General features: G+C 33.2%; 2 protein-coding genes across 2 annotated transcripts; one reads left to right on the top strand and one right to left on the bottom strand.

Moving 5' to 3' along the window:
• Positions 1-3,464, bottom strand: LOC139483284 (tumor suppressor candidate 2-like). The gene is made up of 3 exons (XM_071267317.1): positions 3,237-3,464; positions 2,157-2,265; positions 1-1,321 (listed from the first exon to the last, which is right to left on the bottom strand). Exons 1-3 carry the CDS (start codon positions 3,368-3,370, stop codon positions 1,244-1,246), a joined length of 321 nt encoding a protein of 106 aa, XP_071123418.1. The 5' UTR covers positions 3,371-3,464; the 3' UTR covers positions 1-1,243.
• Positions 3,465-7,823: 4,359 nt separating this feature from the next.
• Positions 7,824-18,411, top strand: LOC139483274 (uncharacterized). Its single transcript, XM_071267307.1, has 8 exons — positions 7,824-7,991; positions 12,114-12,236; positions 12,642-12,722; positions 14,159-14,340; positions 15,003-15,065; positions 15,636-15,687; positions 16,734-16,892; positions 17,611-18,411. The coding sequence occupies exons 2-8, from the start codon at positions 12,131-12,133 to the stop codon at positions 17,658-17,660; spliced, it is 693 nt and encodes a 230-aa protein (XP_071123408.1). The 5' UTR covers positions 7,824-7,991; positions 12,114-12,130; the 3' UTR covers positions 17,661-18,411.
• Positions 18,412-21,085: the final 2,674 nt, after the last annotated feature.

The following is a 21,085-nucleotide window of genomic DNA, read 5'->3' as shown; positions in this document are numbered from 1 at the left end:
TGGTTTGTTTTTAACATCATCTGATACAAAATGAAAACTGAAATGTAGTTACTGGTTTTTTACTTTTTTGATAAGCAGGAACAGATTAAAGTTTAAAAATATGTTTTAAGTTGAAAGAACGTTTAAACAAATAATTACTGGTAATAACCTTTGTATTTGCCCTAACACAACTGTAAATTTTCCATTGTAAATGTTCCAGTCTGCACCAAAAACTTTTTCTACTACTAGTCCGAAGACCAATATTTTGACATTTTTCCTTCTTTGTTCAAACAAAGCTAAGCAAAAGCTTACTAGTCCGAATGAAATTTTACTAGTCTGGGGCATCGGACTAGTGGCTAACCGTGCAGACTGATGTTCTAAATGGCTTTCAGAAATTTTAAAATGGAATGATGGAGATTTAAAAACTATGGAATGATGTTCAAGCTGCAAAATTAATGTTGTCAAGACAAACAAATAAATAAAAAAAACTTTGTTCAACTTCAAATTCGGGTAATATCATTGGAAGCCAAAACATAAAATAGCTAGTTTTCAACAGACCTTATAGCACCATGGTGCTATCTGAACAGATTGACAAAAGATTGCATTAAAAATGAAGTTCTACTTCCTATGAATTTCAATCCCTACAGTGCTATTTTAACATACTGGGGAGAACACTGCCAATATCAAATAACATAATGCCTCACTTCATCTTTCCAATTCCTATTCATTTACCCTTGTACGCTAGTAGATAAATAATATGAATAATTTATAATGATTTTCATGTATTCTTCAATCTACATGTTTTGTAAAATTAATATTCATTTTGAACCATCTTTTTTTCAAAAATTGTGAGACCTTCAACTAATTTTATAGTGATGTATGTCTTTGAAAAATTAAATTCTGGCCATTTTGAAATCAAATGGTCCCTAAAACATTCTGTGACGAGTAATAAAAAGTGAAATCTGTCTCAGTTATGTTATAAAACTATATTGAACTTTTCAAAATCTAGTGATTGTTTCTATCAGCTAAAATATGAGTTTTGATTTTACAAAGTTTCTACATGATTTGTTCCTGTATCTAATATAATATCTATGATGTACTTCAAGGAAGTTCAGGCAATACACAAAAAAATAGTTAAATGGCAGTAAATGACAAACATTGTGTAGGGGTACTGTAGTCCTATGGTATTGGTACACTTATGAAATGCTATTTTGATACAACACATATAGATTGAGATTTAACCTAATACTAAGTTTAAAGTTCATCACCGAATTGCTTCAAGTTCACACATCACAATAGGTAAATCTGGATGTAGTTTTGGATATGGTAACTCAACCTCTCCCTAAAAAACAAACAAATATAATAACTGACATTCTACATGTCTTGACTCTATTATTTCTAAAGATTACTGCAGATGAATTGACCTTTATAATAGAATATCAAAGATACAGCTAAAATTGATAACTTTACATTTGTAAATTTTATTACAATGCAAAATAAAAAATTCTATTTCATTAATTTAAGTTTCTGAAAAACTTTCTGTGTAAGACACATTATTCATAATTTCCAGAAACTATGTAGAGTTACAAAAAATGTAATAGAGCATTGGACACACATGATGCCCCCGCTTGCAAATAATATTATAAAGGGACATACAATGTAACATAAAACAGTAAAAGTGACACCACCCAAACGTAAAATTTATCTGTGTTCTGTGGTAAAAAGGCTTTGAGCAGAGGCAGATTTAGGGTTTCCAGCCCCCCCCCCCCCCCCCCCACCCTTTTTTCAATTTGTGGTTGACTATTTAGGGAATCACTGAAGAATGACTGGAGCAGGCCTCTTAGGCAGTCAGTGGGCCTCCTTATATTTTTTTTAAGATCCACCACTGTTGTGTATCAATCTCATAATAATTAGTTGAGGCAAGTGGGATGGGGGCAATAAAAAACAATTGTTAAAGTAAAGTACATTTTGTAATTCCCCTGATAATTGATATGTGTGTGAAATAAGTTTTACAATTGAAATGAATTCAGAAACTCCTTCAGTTGTACACATCACAATTAAATTACGAGTTTTACAAGCCAATCTCGCAAATTCACTTTTGAAAAACAAAAATTAACTACATGTAACAACACTAATTATTGAAAAAATAAACATAATTCCTTGATGGCTATATTTACCTGTGGTCTTAAATTTTTATACTGTCTTTTCATTCTTGAATGGCCAGCATCAAATACCTCCTCATAAAATTCATGAGCAAGGTCACCTTCTTCATCAAAAAACATAGAACTGAAAGAAAAAGAATTGTTAGATTTTAGAAAAATTCAAAGACATTGAAAAAAACATACCAAGGAAAAATTAAAGAATAAAGTCTAAAGACATGATCCCCTTCAATACAAACCCGTATAGGTGATTTAAAATGTATAACTGAGTGAAACTCGTGTGTTTGTTTATTTTGCTATCTTCAAAATCCAGGTTAGTCATGTTAGTCATTAATTTTCTGAAACATAGACTTCATATAACTTTTATATACCTAGGTACAGCCATGCAATTCCTTCAGATGCACCTTAAAAGGTGTATGTTGCATGTTATATGGGGACGGAGTCCCCAATAACAGTAGAAAATTCAATAAAAAAAAAAATAAGGGAAAATTTCCCAAATTTTTCATTGTACTAATGAACTCAAAATCGTTCAAATTTTTTTTGTCGTGTTTTGAAATCCCTGACCTGCGCAGAAATGTACAATGTACTTCCTTTTTCCGGTCTCGTTTGTATGAAACTTTGAGTAAAATGTATATTTATCAGTCTAGTATCATGAGTATAAAATAGGAAGGAACGCGCAATACCAATTTCATTTTTAATAATTCCTTGATATGAAAAAACGTTACCTGATGATAGCGTTTCTTTGTTTACATTGCATATGACGTCATAATTTAAATAACGTCACAACTAAAATCCCTAACAACAGAACCAAAGTCGGAAACGTTACGGTATTTCCGTTTCTTTTTTTTAACAAATATTTTTAAGTTACAAAAAAATAATTCATACAGACTTCGTCCCCATAATTTACAGGTAATGCCTGCCTCATATTAAAATGGTATGTTGAGAATACACCTGTAGGAGACGGTTAAGAAACGAAAAAAAATGCATTTCAGGTTGGATATACAAAATTTTTTATACATTTATACAATGTAAAAAAATGTATGGTCTTCAAACACCACACTTGAACAGTTTAATATATTTAAAATATTTTAGACTAACCTTGTTCTTTTATAGACGAACGGAGTTGCTCTCTGAGTAGCAAGGGATGATTCTTGTGTTTCTTCTGAGTGGGAAAATAACGAAGAAACAGATCTTGTTACTTTATTGGTCAAACCAGATACTTTCTGTCCCATTTTCACAGAAAATCCAGGATTACTTATCTTTAGAGATCATTTTTGTTAATTTTTTCTTCTACCGGAAGCAATGACAAAGGGAGATAATTTTTCTAAAATGAGACTTATAACCAATAAAAAAAATCCTATTAGGAAACCACAACGAACTATAAAACTGGAGCCCATTTATTTGTCTTGTCTTACAAGGAAGCAGGACAAATCGCCGCACTGTCAAAACGCCCCCACACTAAATCGCCCCAGTTTTTCACCAACTCGCCCCACTTTTTTTCAAAATCGCCTCACTTGTGAAAAGAGTTAAATCCCGTTAATGTTTCCCCAGTCAACTCGCCCCACTTATTCACGGAAAAAGTAATGTTTAACATTCTTAGAATATAATTGCAAATACATGTTCGAATCGTATCATTATTGGAGAATAGCTTTATACTTGTAAGCTAAGTTATTTGTATAAAACTTGAAAACAGAGACATATAATACAATATATATAATAATTGTATTATATGTCTCTGTTGAAAATAAACCTTGTAATTGAATCATTATCATACAATTCAAGGATTTCAAATATCAACAATTTGTTTTATAGCACTTTCTAATGGTTTCATGGGTATTGAAGTGGGACAGGGACATAGATATACAACGGGATTGCATCTTTATCCAACCTATTTGCAATGGGATTTTAGCCTGTTTCATAGTTGGGGCGAGTTGGTAAACAAGAGTGGGGTGATTTTTTAGAAAGTGGGGCGAGTTTGTGAAAAAAGAGGGTCGATTTGTCATAGATTACAGTATAATAGTCCAAACATTAGGCTTATGTCACAGTACCAAAATTGCACCAAGAACCCAAATTGCTTCCATTTTGCAAGCAAAGCAGTTGTATTATAGAGGTTTTCATGCCAGAGGCGGACCCCCCCCCCCCTCCTTTTCTGGGAAAAATATAGGAAATCACTGAAGCATGACCGGATCGGGCCCCTCTTATGCAGTCAGTGGGCCCCCACTTAGGAAAATTTCTGGATCCGCCAGTGCATGCTTAGGCCAAGGATTTGTATAGTATTTGGTATGTTTCTCAGCTACAAAAGTAACAGAGCCACGTACTCTATTTTGTATGGATGATTGTAAGGTGCACACGTCTGTCTGGCTGTGTTACTTTAAACTTGACCTCAATTTCATGGTGCTTTTTTCAATGTAAAGTGTTTATGGTTTTGTCATTACAGAAACTGTATTAAGGTAAATGACTGTATTTGTATATAAAATGATTGTACGGTAAATATGGATTTGATTCCGACAATGTACATTTGACCTTGACCTCATTTATTTTGTGGTTTATATGTCAATGTCTAGTTTGTATACTACCGCAAAAATTTTTGGGGATCGTATAATGGTATGATGTCGTCTGCGTCGTCGTCCGAAGACACATTTGGTTTCCGGACAATAACTTTAGTTTACGTGAATGGATTAATTCTTTGAAATTTATATAATAAGAATGTTCAATACCACAAAAGGAAGGTTGGGATCGATTTTGAGGATGATGGTCCCAACCGCTTAGGAATTAGGCCAAATCAAACATTTTTTCTACTTTCAGGCAAGGATTTGTATAGTGTCACTATACAAATCCTTGCTTAGGCCAACATATTAACGAAACTGATCCGGGAATTTAGGCGAACTTTTTATTTAAAATATAATTTGTCATCATGCATTACACGCAGTAAACAGTCAACAAATTAAATCTAAAGAAATAAAGTCTACAGTGAAAAAAGTAAAATTTACGGAAACGTTTACAAAAAGTCTACTTTACATTGATGATCACTTTTATATAAAATTCTAACCAAGAAAAAGTTGTTAAAAAATGTGAAGAAAAAAACAAAACGTAATTTATTCGATTTTTACAGATATGCTGTTAGATCTTGTTGAGAATGGGTGCAATTTTGGATCATTTATGTGTGGTTTCAACCCATTTTTTCTATGATTAATTATGCCGGATTTTGTCAAAAAAAATGAACCGTGGCACACGGTATGGTAAGTTTTATCTGTTTTTATTATATATACAGTCATAGGACAAAAGTCAGTTCCCACTGAACAAATGTCTAATCATTTCATCTTTTAAAAATATTTAAAAAAAAATATAATTACGAAGTAACTGGATGACCGATTTTTATAAAGTATATACCAAAGATGTAGAAATGTGAAGTTTAATGTTTATTTGGCTTTAATTTGCGTTTTCATTATCTGATGGGTTAAACACAAACGATTTTTTACGATGTTTAATTTGGTTAGAATATATTGTAAAATTTGCACGAAATATTTTTCTTTGAATTCACCTCGCCAGAAAATTTAATGAGCATGAATAATATCTTGACCAAATAAACAATTAAATCTTAAACATTTCTTCATCTTATCAGTAGTATTTATTTCATATAAATCAATCATGTAGTTATTTGGTGATAATTTTTTGAAAAAGATTTTAATTGAAATAATAGGAGTGGACATGTTTTGAGTGGGAACTGACTTTTGTCCAAAGACTACATACGTATGATGGGGAGGGGACAGTCAAACAACCGATGCAGTTTTGGTACCCTCGCGTTACCCATTTTAGCAAGTTAATTATATAAAATAACGTGGCATACCCTTAATCTCTTAATCATTCAAGAATAAACATTCCATGAAGCTTAAACAGGATGATTGATGTCTAAAAATGTAACCCCGGCTGTTTCAACCAGATAATGACCGTGCCTTCAACCAATTACTAATTCTTTATATCATCACGAATTTATAGCGGTTAATTAACCATGTCTCTACAAAGTTTTTACAAAGTTACCAATCTTCAAAATACCTTCAACCCCAGCGGACTGTATCTAGTAAATGTTTCCTGTAAAAAAAAGTATTTTCCATTATTTAGAAGAAAAAAAAACATTCATTGCGTAATTTCCAATAACATTTGTAAATATCATGTATATATAAAGCTGAAGCCCCGTCTATCTATTGATAGCATATATCAGTCTTAATTACAATGCTTGAGCAAACATTTATCAAACAAAGCAAGCAAGTCAACCAAACCTTTACCTTTCTAGCATTAGAATAACAGCTTTAAAAAAAGTTAAATGACAGACTGAACCGAAACGTAGTTATGCCGACGGCGGAATGTAAGACCCAACAAATACCCATTTTCTAGGGAAGTCTTAATTTCTTGACCTTCATACATGTCGACCTTCATACATGTCGACCTAACTGACAGAACATACCCTTTGTATTAGTTTCACGTCTCGAATATTCGCCATTGTACAATCAACCTATCACACAATTACTAAGATTGTAACCGATCGAGAGAAAAAGCCGGAGACATATAGAGGTCAACATACGGCACTGACTTTTATAAATATCTTTAAAGTAATATTCTTACAGCGGCTAGAATGAGATACTTTTTGTCATGATGAAAGGGAAAAAAAACTTAATAAATTCGTTAGTATAGATAAGATTAAAATAAACTTGTAAATATGCATTCACTGCAGATATGTTGAAAAATATTATACGAAAGATGTATAAATCCAAGTTTACATTTGAAACAAATTAATGATTATAATGAAAATGAAAACTATCTATTTTTCTCATTCAATAATTCGCAATATGCTTTAAAAGATGTGTTAACCATGAACATTCAAACGTGTACACACTCGAATTTGAAACCAGACAAATTGTATCTTTTTCTAAGTTTCAATGAAAATCTGCGCAGCCCAAGACGCAATGGCCCAAAATTTGATGATGTTTTGGGTAATATAAGTATCAATTACCAGTCAGCGTGTGTGTGATGTCTTATCACTTGATATTATATATTAATGATATTTTGAACGAGTATTTGCCTTGAACACAACTGGTGTCATACGTGGAGCAGGATCTGCGTACCCTTATGTTGCATTCGATATCACTCCAGTTTTTGATCGGGTTCGTGTTGGTCAGTATTTTTTTCCCAACTTGTTTGTCTTTTAGTATTTACTTTTTTTGCCATGGTGGTTTTCATTTTTTAGCGATGGCGCTTTCAGATTAATTTTGATTTATAAATGAGTTTGATTGTCCCTAAATGTTAATTTTAGCGTATCTTTTCGATGTAAATTAATAGTTATCTTATCTTATTCTAACTATAAAGTATTGTCCGCAGTTTTAGAAAAAGAAAAATTAAGAAAAAAAAATCAGACTCTATAATCACCGGATGATATGACTGAGAAAGCGGTCAGATATAAAGATTGCATACTAACGATCAGTTATGATCTGCAGGTTAAAATTATTTCCACTTAAATGTTTTTCTTGTACACCTTTTACTAAGATACTCTTCTTATCATGATACGCCTTTGTTTCAATATAGTAAATCAGTTTTCTGTTTGTTGACATAATTATGTTATTGTTTAACAAACAAGTGAATGCTTCTTCAATGCACAAACACAAAAGACATTTTGGTTGCGTACTTTGCCTTAGTGATTTAGTGTCAAGAATTGACACCACATACCCTTCTCTAAAGTGTGTCACTTAGTTTCTCTATTCACGTTTTGTTTTTAGTTTTCAAGATGATATCTTTTGTTTTATACTATGTTGATATCTATAATGGATCAATAATCATAAACTTTCGCTGATACTAATGTTGGTAAGTTTTTTTTCTCCTGTTCAGAAAACATAAAAAATATTGCACAAAAATGCACAACCAAAATTCAATGTTCTTTCATAACCTCAGACACATACGGGTGTGCAAAACCACATTTATATAAGCAATTTAAAATTTTAAATACTAGTTTACAGATCGATGTAAAAGGCATTCATTATCAGTTAAATCGAATTTCATAATTTAAAAAATATATACATAAATATGCAAAACTGATTTTGCACATAGATGTTACACAAAGAAATCAGTTCAGTAAATTAATTGGTGCTTGTATTGAATTATACAATAATTTTATATCAGCATTTTTAACACATCAATGTGAACATGAACTTTGACAGATTGTGTTACTCATTATACATAGAACATAATCTGTCTCCTCGCGGAGTCCCAACAAAACCCCAGTTTCAGTAGTTTCAGTTCGAACACCGATGTTTAAGCATTGTGTTGAATTTGGTATAGGATTGTTTGCATTACGTTAACCATAAAACCATCAGTTATATTGACTGTTTAACTTCAATCCCTGTTTTATGGGTTTCCATCGGAAACATTTTTATAGAACTACAGATGTTTTTTTTTCCATATACAAAAACAATTAGAATATAAACTAGAGGGTCCAAGGACCCTGTGTCGCTCACCTGATATTTTTATTGACAATTGATGCATGATAAATGCAACTGTTGAACTGTCGTTTAGTTTCAGAGATAATATACTAAAAAGTGTGTTTGAAACCTATGTTTTATTTCAGCCATGTGGGCAGGCAGGGTCATCATACACAGTGGTCCCTGGATATCCTAGTGGTGCTTTAAACCAAGTTTGTTTAAATTTGACAGATGTTTCAGGGGAGAATTTTTGTAAAATTTATCTAACGAGAAATGCAAAGTAATGAGAAAGTTGTGAAGTTGTTTTGTTGCCAAAAAAACCAAAAAGGTAATAAAAAATTATCATATAAGGGCAATCTATCCTATTAATGATTTCTGCAAAATTCAGTTGATTGTGCAAGGGTTGTATAGCCAGCTGAGGTCGTTAAAAACTCTCTTTTGTTGTTGCAGATAGATCTTGACCTGATAACAATTTTACCACATGTCAGGTTTGCTCTAAATGCTTTGGTTTTTGAGTGATAAGCCAAAAACTGCATTTTACCCCTATGTTCTATTTTTAGCCATGGCGGCCATCTTGGTTGGTTGGCCGGGTCACCGGACACAATTTTTTAAACTAGATACCCGAATGATGATTGTGGCCAAGTTTGGTTTAATTTGGTCCAGTAGTTTCAGAGGAGAAGATTTTTGTAAAAGATAACTTAAGATTTACGAAAAATGGTTAAAAAATGACTATATGGGGCAATAACTCCTAAAGGGGTCAACAGACCATTTTGGACATGTTGACTTATTTGTAGATCTTACTTTGCTGAACATTTTTGCTGTTTACAGTTTATCTCTATCTATAATAATATTCAAGATAATAACCAAAAACAGCAAAATTTCCTTAAAATTACCAAATCAGGGGCAGCAACCTATCAACAGGTTGTCCAATTAATCTCAAAATTTCAGGGCAGATACATCTTGATCTGTTAACAATTTTACCACATGTCAGATTTGCTCTAAATGCTTTGGTTTTTGAGTGATAAGCCAAAAACTGCATTTTACCCCTATGTTCTATTTTTAGCCATGGCGGCCATCTTGGTTAGTTGGCCGGGTCACCGGACACAATTTTTAAACTAGATACCCGAATGATGATTGTGGCCAAGTTTGGTTTAATTTGGTCCAGTAGTTTCAGAGGAGAAGATTTTTGTAAAAGATAACTTAAGATTTACGAAAAATGGTTAAAAATTGACTATATGGGGCAATAACTCCTAAAGGGGTCAACAGACCATTTTGGACATGTTGACTTATTTGTAGATCTTACTTTGCTGAACATTTTTGCTGTTTACAGTTTATCTCTATCTATAATAATATTCAAGATAATAACCAAAAACAGCAAAATTTCCTTAAAATTACCAATTCAGGGGCAGCAACCTATCAACGGGTTGTCCGATTCATCTCAAAATTTCAGGGCAGATAGATCTTACCCTGATAAATAATTTTACCACATGTCAGATTTGCTCTAAATGCTTTGGTTTTTGAGTGATAAGCCAAAAACTGCATTTTACCCCTATGTTCTATTTTTAGCCATGGCGGCCATCTTGGTTAGTTGGCCGGGTCACCGGACACAATTTTTAAACTAGATACCCGTTTGATGATTGTGGCCAAGTTTGGTAAAATTTGGCCCAGTAGTTTCAGAGGAGAAGATTTTTGTAAAAGATAACTAAGACTTACGAAAAATGGTTAAAAATTGACTATAAAGGGCAATAACTCCTAAAGGGGTCAACAGACCATTTTGGTCATGTTGACTTATTTGTAGATCTTACGTTGCTGAACATTTTTGCTGTTTACAGTTTACCTCTATCTATAATAATATTCAAGATAATAACCAAAAACAGCAAAATTTCCTTAAAATTACCAATTCAGGGGCAGCAACCTATCAACGGGTTGTCCGATTCATCTCAAAATTTCAGGGCAGATAGATCTTGACCTGATTAACCATTTTACCCCATGTCAGATTTGCTCTAAATGCTTTGGTTTTTGAGTTATAAGCCAAAAACTGCATTTTACCCCTATGTCCTATTTTTAGCCATGGCGGCCATCTTGGTTGGTTGGCCGGGTCACCGGACACAATTTTTAAACTAGATACCCTAATAATGATTGTGGCCAAGTTTGGTAAAAATTGGCCCAGTAGTTTCAGAGGAGAAGATTTTTGTAAAAGCTAACGACGGACGACGACGACGACGACGACGACGACGGACGACGGACGACGGACGCCGGACGCCGGACGCCAAGTGATGAGAAAAGCTCACTTGGCCCTTTGGGCCAGGTGAGCTAAAAAAGGAGGTGTATGTGATTGTTAATTAAATAAGTAGATTAAGTACAGACCTTTTTTGTTTTTGTAAATTTCGTTGCCGTCATCCAATGAAAATTTGTATTATTTGTCAAAGTTTACACTTTTGACAAGAAAATCACTACTAATTCGATGCGTCCGATGCACTCATTCTCGATACGTTCAATGCATTTATTCTCGATGCGTCCAATGCATTCATTATCGATGCGTCCAATTCATTCATTCTCGATGCGTCCAATTCATTCATTCTCGATGCGTCCGATGCCCTTATTTTCGATGCGTCCAATTCATTCATTTTCGATGCGTCCAATTCATTCATTCTCGATGCGTCCAGTGCATTCATTCTCGATGTGTCCAATTCACTCATTCTCGATGCGTCCAATTCATTCATTCTCGATGCGTCCGATGCCCTCATTCTCGATGCGTCCGATGCCCTCATTCTCGATGCGTCCGATGCCATCATTCTCGATGCGTTCGATGCCCTCATTCTCGATGCGTCTAATGCATTCATTCTCGATGCGTCCGATGCACTCATTCTCGAGAGCAAGCAAACTGTTTACAATGGAATTAACTTCTGGTTCCTCAGTATCGATGAAACACGTGTTTGTTTTGAAGAGAAGTCTCATAGAGTGTCAATTAAAATTTCGTGATCCGCATATATTTTCCTTTTTTCTGGGGTTTTTTTCAGCAGAGGTTCCTTTATTCCATTCAGTCTGATCAACGAAACAACGTGTTTTATTTTTGTTTTAACTTCAAAGTACACCAATACATATTCAGGAGACTGGATAAAATATATCATGAAATATAAGACCACCAAATTGAAAAGCAAAACGCCAACATTTGAATGCACTTAAAGGAGGAAGTTAGCAAAATAAAAACGAAACATAAACAAGCAAGAACAAACAAAAACAGTTTAGTTTATACTGGAAATGTTGAATATGAATATTTTTCACCGATTAGTTTTAATGTTTTCGAACAAAACTGTAGATGAAAATTCAGTTGTCTCCCCTTTGCGAAGTAAAGACGAGACTCATCCGTGCTGTTTTCTTCTTCATTAAATCAGTTCGTATTAATGTTATTTGTTATGCAACTACAAGTATTGCAAGTTTTACAAGTAAAAAGGGTTGAGCGCTCACAATCATGTTTAACCCCTTTTTCATTTTTTTTTATTTGTAGGCCAACGTCAGAAACCAATGATAGTTACAATGGTAAAATTGGTTTCCTTCCCGGTTGAAAAGACCCAATGGAGAATACTTTCGTATATAATCCTGCATATTTTTACAGTTCGGTCTATCCAAGGTAAGATGGCCAAAATATACTAGATAGATAGACATAGTTGTAGTATTAAAACTTGCTACCTGACAAGATAATAAGTGACTGTATGACATTTTTTCTTTAAGTAATCTGAATCCGAGATCACCGGTTTTCGTTCACATTCCTTAGTGTAGCGTTGTTAATGAAACGGGGAAATGCAAATCTTAATGTCTTTTTTTTTTACATTGCCGTAAAAATATCCCCTCGTGCTTTCAAGGCGAGTACCAGTCTATACATATCACCTACGTCCACGATGTCAATCCAAGATGAATTATATCGAAGAATGCATTTTTAAAATCTTTCTGTTAAGCGTTCACGTACGTACCTTTTTAAAAAAAAACAAATAAGATTCAGAACATGTTACACGATATATACCTAAACACTTTTCAGGTTCAGCTGATTTATTGGACTGTCCAAGCTTGTCAAATTTAAACTGTTTAAAGCCTGTCGACAATTGGCTCCAAATAAAACGTGAGTATTGGTATATTCGAAAACGAAATATTTTTGGGATGATGATTTTGTTGTGATTAAACGGAAGCACATTTATGACCCTCTTCAAATATATCGTTTTCACTAGTTAAAAATATTGTTACGATTACAGATTTAAAAAAAATCCTGGTAACGAAATTAATCTGTTTTTACGAATTGCAAATCTGTTAAAAATAACTGATTTGTTCCTAATGTCGTAACTACAAGCCCGTCCCCTTTTCCGAGTGCGACCTACCAAACTAGACTTGTTACCTGGTTTTTACTAACATGCACAAAGGTGCCACACGTGGAGCAGATCTGTCAATCCCTCCGGAGCACCTGTGATAATCCCCAGTTTTTGATTGGGTTCGTGTTGATCATTCTATAGTTTTCTATGTTGTGTTCTATGAACTATTGTCTGTCTGTTGTTTTTATGTAGTCATCACATTGTCAGTTTATTTTTCGACTTTTAGATGAGTTTGAATATCCCTCTCGACTCTCATTAATAACTATTCGTGATAACAGATGTACCCTGGGGTTATGAATTTTACTTTTCGTGATAACGGTTTTAATACTTGGTATCGAATTCAATTTATATATTTAAGAGGCCCTTCGTATTATTGAACAGGTGGTCGATATACACACGTTAAATAAATATAGGAACACTGTAAAGCAACCTTTTTGCTGACATATTTTTCTGGTTTATATTTTCCTAGTATAATTCATGGCAATGAATTGGTTTTCGCGATTAACCATTTTTTTGTTGGACTATTTATGAAAGAAGAGGAAGATCAAATTTGATAATTGCATCTTTTTATATATGAATTATTTTCTTTCTCGCGAGTGTTGCGAAAATAAATCTATTTATTAACTAATGTTAATTTACAGAATTCCTGATACAGAGTTCTTCTCAGTTACAGAGTTCTTTTTTGTAATATACTTAAAAAGGAGTTGTGGTAGGATTGTCAATTATACAACTATACATATCAATATCTATCTAGCTATCAATAGATTCCAAGGGTAGGCTGATGTAAACGAATTTTGGAGGGGAATCTACACGGCCGTCAATAATTACCTAATTAATGCCTCATAAAACAAACTGTGAAACATACAACAGAAAAAAAACGTACTGCCTTTATTAAGCGAATAAAGAGGGGTATTTGAACAAAAGATGGAGCTTCTGGGAGTTGAACGTTCCTAATTTTATAATAAAGTTGCCATTTTGCAGTTTTTCTTTACGGCAATATTTACTCTTGAACATTCTGCTATATTCTCGAAAAAGAAAACAAAAGTGAAAAGCCCATTTTTTTTTACAACGGTTGTTCATGAATAGTTTATCAAAATAAGATTTTTATTTTTATTAACATTAACATTGCGGTCTTGATAGAAATTTAGTGTAACATTCGATTGATGATGTTTATTTTTTGTTGAATTTTCAGATTGCATCTGCAGTTGTGCTATGGCTTATCTAGTAGATCGTCAATATATTGAACTAGACTTTTCACAGTGTGATATTTTTATGAAGTGTTATTGGGCAAAGATACATTTCACAATTAACGTTTTGAACAGCAGCGCAATCGTTTTACATTCTGAACATCTACAAGTGAATAGGAACCTTAAGGTAAGTTTTCGCATTTAAGTTACAAGCTTTAAATTAGTCTAAGAAGTTGAAAGTGAATAATTCGACCTCATTGAATTCGTATTCATTTGAACTTAAATTTATCCCATTACCTAGAGATAGATAACGCATGAATGTGTGTGTTCGGTTATTTAAATGAAAGGAATGTCAACATTGAAAGTGAAACAAAGGTATATGAATTGATTGACTGATTCGATCCACAGAAAATCATGCTTAACATTTGAAAACGACGATTAACATATATTTCTAATCTATAATATGAAATAAAATAGACAGAAAAATCCAATTGCACGAGTTCGCTTTCTATTGATGTCGCTTATATGACCATTGGAGGTCTACTGTGGTCAACTCGATAGTTGATTAGATGTCGTCAATGCTAAAATACACACGAAACGAAACTACATATTATCGATCCCATGCCATACACACTGTTTATTTTATACTTTTTATAATTTGGATAAATGTTTGACATGGTTATAACTCAAATATAATAATTTGAGTCGAATCGATGAACACAAATTTGACAGCCAGTGCCCTTTTAAGTTAAGACTCAATGTAAAATCTACTCAACAACTATCAAAGTGAAATTATTATTGATTTCATTTCGGTGAACATTTGCTATAGATTTTATTTTTGATTTTTAGTATAGAATTGCTAAAATAGATCTACCTGTCCATCTGCGTCAACAAGAAGAGTATACCATTCAGGTAGGGAAATCTATTTTTGTACAAGTTTTGTAGTTTCTCTAAAGATTTTCTGTCTGTCTTTTCTACTGTTAATAGCTGAAAAAGACCGAAAGAAAAGTTTCTTTATTATTTGTCTCTCAAACCTAGAAAGTCTCAAATTTTTAAATATTTTCTCAAAACATCAAGCATACACTAGGGGTTGGATGGCTTACTTCAATTCTGAATTCTTTAATTATCAAACCATTTTCTCTATTCACTATGAATACGAACCATTTAATTTATTCTGCATTATTTACAAGCATGTCTTATTATTCTCTATTCTTTATATTTTAGCACCACATCATTCATTGTCTTTTTTGGGGGGCTGTTTTTCTCTATGCTTTTGTTCCTTATTCTGCACTTCTTGTCTTTTTATTTAATCCATGTTTATTTTTTAAGTGTGATTCAATTTTATCATAGTCCGGTTAACAGAACTTGAACTTGTAGTTCCACTAGGATTGAGAGAATGGTGTATTGGTAAATATGCATATCTATCATTGTAAAGTGTTTCTATTCAATATTCGTACCCATAATTGTTCTTAAACATTTTAGATATGGACAAAATGCGCTGTATGTGACGACTCTTGTACAATAATTCAAATAGGTAAGTTGTTCTTGTGATTTCTTATACAAGTTTGTCCTATATGATGATAATTATGATCATTGCGTTTATACTTAAAGACCTAAATAAGACATCTAGTACATGTAACAATGATTTGTCACGATATTTGTGCAATCAACGATTTAAATTTACATTGATGGTGCTATAATATAACGTAGATGTTTAACGCCCAGTGGCAAATATTACATACATATTAGGACGAGAATGTGTCAATGTGATTGAATATAAACAATGCTTTGTATTAGACCAACAAGCTGAGTCAGATTGTTAACGTTTTTTTATTTCACAAGATAACAATCAACAGGAAGACATGTCACCATACCCACGCCCGAGCCCTTTGTTTTTCTTAACTCCGTGTAATTAACGAAGAAGAACAACTTAACAACTTTCAAGTCTTTGGTTTTACACGGCCGAGAATCGAACCCAGATTTCCCCAAAACCGTAGAAAACAACACACTGGTCATGAGACCACCAGGGTGACTTAAATGTTACTAGTCCTTGGTTGTGTTCTGATAACAGCAAGCTCAATACTATATATAGTGAGACTGTCTCACTTTTACTACAATACTACTAGAATAGTTAGAATATTCTATATTTTTTTTTAATAATTTACCTATAAATAATAAATAGTATTTGAAGAAAGCAGGGTGTCTTTTGAATTCAGACTAACATATACAATCATAGTTTTGGTCGGTCTAGAGACTACAATTTACGATGGTTTATGCATTTGATTAGACAAGTGACGTTCAAGCTGTGACGCTACGAGTTGTGTTTGTGTTGCTAGATCATTGGATTTTTGTTGACTTTTATTTGTTTTTCCTCGTATGTTTTATGTTATGCTTTTGGCCATGGTCTTTATCGATTTTAGGCATTTGATTTTCACTTATCTGAAACTTGATAAATGGTTATAAAGATAACGAATCATGAATGAATTCTGTTACACGCTTAATCTCAAATAAGAACATTGCAACTTCTGTTTTAATAGAATATTTTTGAAATCTTTATTTTTTAAAAACTATTATTTGTAGAGGTACCAGCAATTAAACCTGTCACCATTTCTACAATACAGAACAATACCCCACCATCTGTCGATGTCAGAATGATTCTAGTATATGCCATTGCTGTTCCTAGTGTCATCGCAATATTGACACTTCTCATCTTTATTGTTTATCAAAAGAAAAATGATGGCAAGTCGGGCATTTACTTCAGAATTAATTTTTTCATTTTTAAAAACAATAGTAACAGTAATTTTTAGTCATCACACTGATTAAATTAACGCAGTATATAGATCCTTCTGTATGTAACGCCGTGCCTATAAGTTTTGCACCGAATATTGTCTGATATTTTATGTATAAATGCATATTTTAGATGTATGTTTTTAACATTTAATAGCAGAGTTTAAGTTACAATAATACACCTGTCATCAGGACATCCAGAAACTGTCTTTTTTCGTTAGTTTTTGTCGTATTCTTCAGTTTGATATTCCACCGACGAATACGTAAACTTCCTGATTAGCAAGATTCAATTATAATAATAGCTTATGAATTACGTAAGGTTGGAAGATGAACGTTAACACGTTTCTCAGTTCATCGGCATGTCAGAACTTGAAAAATAAAACGTTGGAAACAAGTTAATCACAGGTGAATTAACCTGAAAGTCATAGAGCCATGCATATGCTAATGACAACCTTTAAAAGCAGAATCAAAGATGAACAGTAATCCTTAGATCTTGGTTTAGACGTTACGTGTAATTTGAGCATACGACTTCTCAGGCAGAATGAGCTCCATATAATTTAACGAGTACAATTTGATATAATTGAATTTCAAATCTTCTTCAAATATATAAGTGCACAAATAAAGGATACTAATAGAAGATATGATTTAGAAAGTGCTTTTGCTGTTTTAGGAATACAGAGAAGTTTCATCCAGAACAACCACCAAGCAGAGTATGTCTGACGTTCAAAAATGCTATTGATACTCATAGCCAATCACACAAAAAATGACTTAGTCGTCAATGCCGGTGCTAAACTAAACCGTTTCATTCTAAAAGTGACACGGAGGAAGCTGTAAACTGATCTGGAAATACGATGTTTTAAAACACCATAACACCATAATTACTATTAATGAAATAGTAGCAGTTGCATTTAAATGACATGTAACGACAGACATCTAACTGCATACACTATATAAATTTAAGAAATAATTGATGCAAGCTATACTTTATTGTAGTTTTAACATGGGTAGGCATTATATTCGTGATTATTTTTGCCCGAGCGATAGTGATTATGGAAAATTACAAGAATATAATGCCTACCCATGTTAGAAATACAATAAAGTATAGCTTGCATCAATTATTTCGATTCTGATTAGAACAATTAAGGTATTTTCTTTCTCCGATGTGTATAAGTATAGAGCGATTGTGTAGGCTCTTCCATGAACCTCCCTTTTTTGTTTGGGAAAAAGCAAACGACTGGCAATGTGATATTTCAGACGGAGGAGTTTTGAACAGCCAACATGAACGGAAGTAGAATCTAGGTCATATATGTCAATTTCGAATTGCAGCACATGGCAGCAATAATGAATGAATGAGTAATAACATGTGCATCATTTATGTCGCGTTTAGTTTAGGGAGGTTTCATATACTTCCCCCTTTTGAATTACCTTAAATTAGAGTTTGGTATTTTTGCTTAAATTTGTTAACATATTTTTCACTGTATGGCATGTTGCAGCAGTGTTTTAAACGTCAGACCATATACAATAAAAGTTTACAAATGTAAAAATGAAGTAAAAATTACTATTTATGATACAATGAAACATTTTTAATCAATAATAGATATGACTATAAATGACATTTTGAAGATGACCTATATATCTTTTATATTTTGAACAATTACCTGTGTACGAGTTGTTTAATCGTGTTGTTCCATTTTGTTTATTATGACTATGATTAAATGCATATTAGATGAAAGTGTCCATTTATAAAAGCATTTACATAGAAAAGATATCAGGTAGATTCACATGATTAGGTACACTTCAATAATAAGGAAGTAATGCAGTGCAAGATTAAATATGAAATGATCACATAAAAATCATTATAAAAGATACCTGCGGCCTATAATTTGGTATGCAATACGCGCAGTTCGTCTGCATAAGATTCATCAAAGGAAAATGGAAACGAAAAGAATGAAAATTGTACAAACAGATCACGTTAAACAAAATTAAGCTGGTGAATTTATACGATAATCGCCAAAGATCTGCAGGTCCCAAAGTATAATTGGCAATGTGTTTTCAAAGTAAAAAGAAAATGTAAAAGAAACATCCGGTTATTAAGGATGTACTTAGGTGAGGTTTTGGAATTTGTGTCAAATTTTCGGACTCCTTGGTGTTTTTCCATACAATACAATGTAAAATATTTTGCCCCATAACACCCATTTATTTTTTCATATAAGACTTAATAGCACATGAAAGGTCATTTACCAAAATTTTAGAAGATTCTTTATTTTCTTTCTTTTGTTTTGAGACCTAATAATACCAATGCAAATATAAGGTAAAAGTCAGAGTCAGCCTTTTCCCGCCATATTTTAAATCTCAAATATCTCGAAATGGAGGTCCATGACCTATCAATATTTTTAGCTTATTTTTATCCTTAACTGATGCTCTACCAGCTTATAGTATTAATTTTAACTTCTTAATTTCTTAATTTTCACCTAACTTCACCTAAGTACATCCTTAATGCCCGCGTCACACTGTCCCGATTTTTACGCCGATGGCAACACGATTATGGAAATTTTCAAAATCGGGACTGATCGTATCTAGATCGGGCAATTCGTAGTGCCATCTTTAACCATCGGCCACTTTTTCTAGCCTTCGGGGACAACTTCGGGAAGGGTTCTAAATTTTTTAACATGTTAAAAAATCCCCGAAGGTGCGTCCGATGTTGAGGGTTCGTATTGAGCTCGTATCACCATCCTCACTATCGTAATGTCACCGGGAATGCATCTTTGAACATCGTATTGCATTCGTGTTTCCATCGTTTCCATCGGGCAGCTTTGACATTACGATGTCTACACGAATGAATCACGAAGCTACCCGAAGGTCTTACGATGGCAACACGACTTCGTGAAGACCTCGTAATCCCGTCGTGTTGCCATCGAATAAAAGTACGAAGGCGACAAGATGGAACTACGACGGCAATAAATCCAGCTAAATGTAAGTTAATTTTCGCGCTAAAATACATTTAAAGTGGCATGCGCGATATGCACTGGTCAGTGTAATACGACAGTTAAGAAAGACGTTCACAAAACATTGAGCTCATTTCATATGATTCTATGAGAACAAGAAAGGCGACAGCGTTGTTTCTATTAATTCAAATGGAACAAGAAGAGCAGCTATTACAGGCTCAGGATTTACTTTTACAAGTAAAATATTATTTTGTGTCAATTTTTCATATCAAGTAACATAATGAAAATCATAAACGCGCCTCGTACACAAACACTGCAGGTACACCTATATAGGGAAACCAACTTTTCTTCATTATTCTGATTTTTTATGCATCGTCTGAGTTGTTGTCGAATGTTTACTCCATAGCCATTTTGTTTTCTATATGTCATATTTTGACGCATTTGTTGCTTTCCCCACATCCTTCCTTTTGTCTATATTATTATGATATTCTCCTGAAAAGAGCTCTTTTTGAATAAAAGGGATCAACGAACCCATAACCTTACCTTTAAGATAGATCAGTAAACATGGGCATAATTATGGGTGATTATTCAGACTAGTGCACACATTTTACAGTTCAAACAAGGCAATGCGAGCGTGGCATCCCCTCGTATGTAACATATTGGGGACAAATATGGACACTATATATTTGTATATGACACATGCAGAAAATGGTAAATTGAATATGCATATTTGATACATAAACTAGTTTTTTAGAAATCGACCAAAACATTCAGTAACTGGAAATACCTTTAATATTGTCTTTCGAACCAGCAGGTAAAACAATGAGCAACCAATTGCCTGTGTATTATGCTATTTGAAGGAGAAAAAATAAGTCCATCTGCATGACCTTGACCTTCGGCCTTCAACGTAAAAAACGTCAGATTATTACAAGGAGGAACAATATACCAAATGTGGTTAAAATCTTTTGAAGCATAGTGGTTTTAGAGTGTCCACAAGGGTGATATTGCCTTGTATTACAACTGCCACTGTGACCTTGACCTTTGAATTTTAAAGTCAATAGCGCTTAAGATATTCTTAATGAGTAACACCATACCAAGTTTTGAGCATTTTGGTTCTAGAGTGTCCATAACAATTTTATCTACACGCAACTTACATGTAGTAGGCGAGGGGATAATAAACTAAGTTTTATAAGAATTAGA

Source organism: Mytilus edulis, chromosome 1, assembly GCF_963676685.1.
Source record: "Mytilus edulis chromosome 1, xbMytEdul2.2, whole genome shotgun sequence".
Classification (NCBI taxonomy): domain Eukaryota; kingdom Metazoa; phylum Mollusca; class Bivalvia; order Mytilida; family Mytilidae; genus Mytilus; species Mytilus edulis.
Note: the sequence above shows the minus strand (reverse complement) of the source record. Positions and strands in the feature narration are given on the sequence as shown.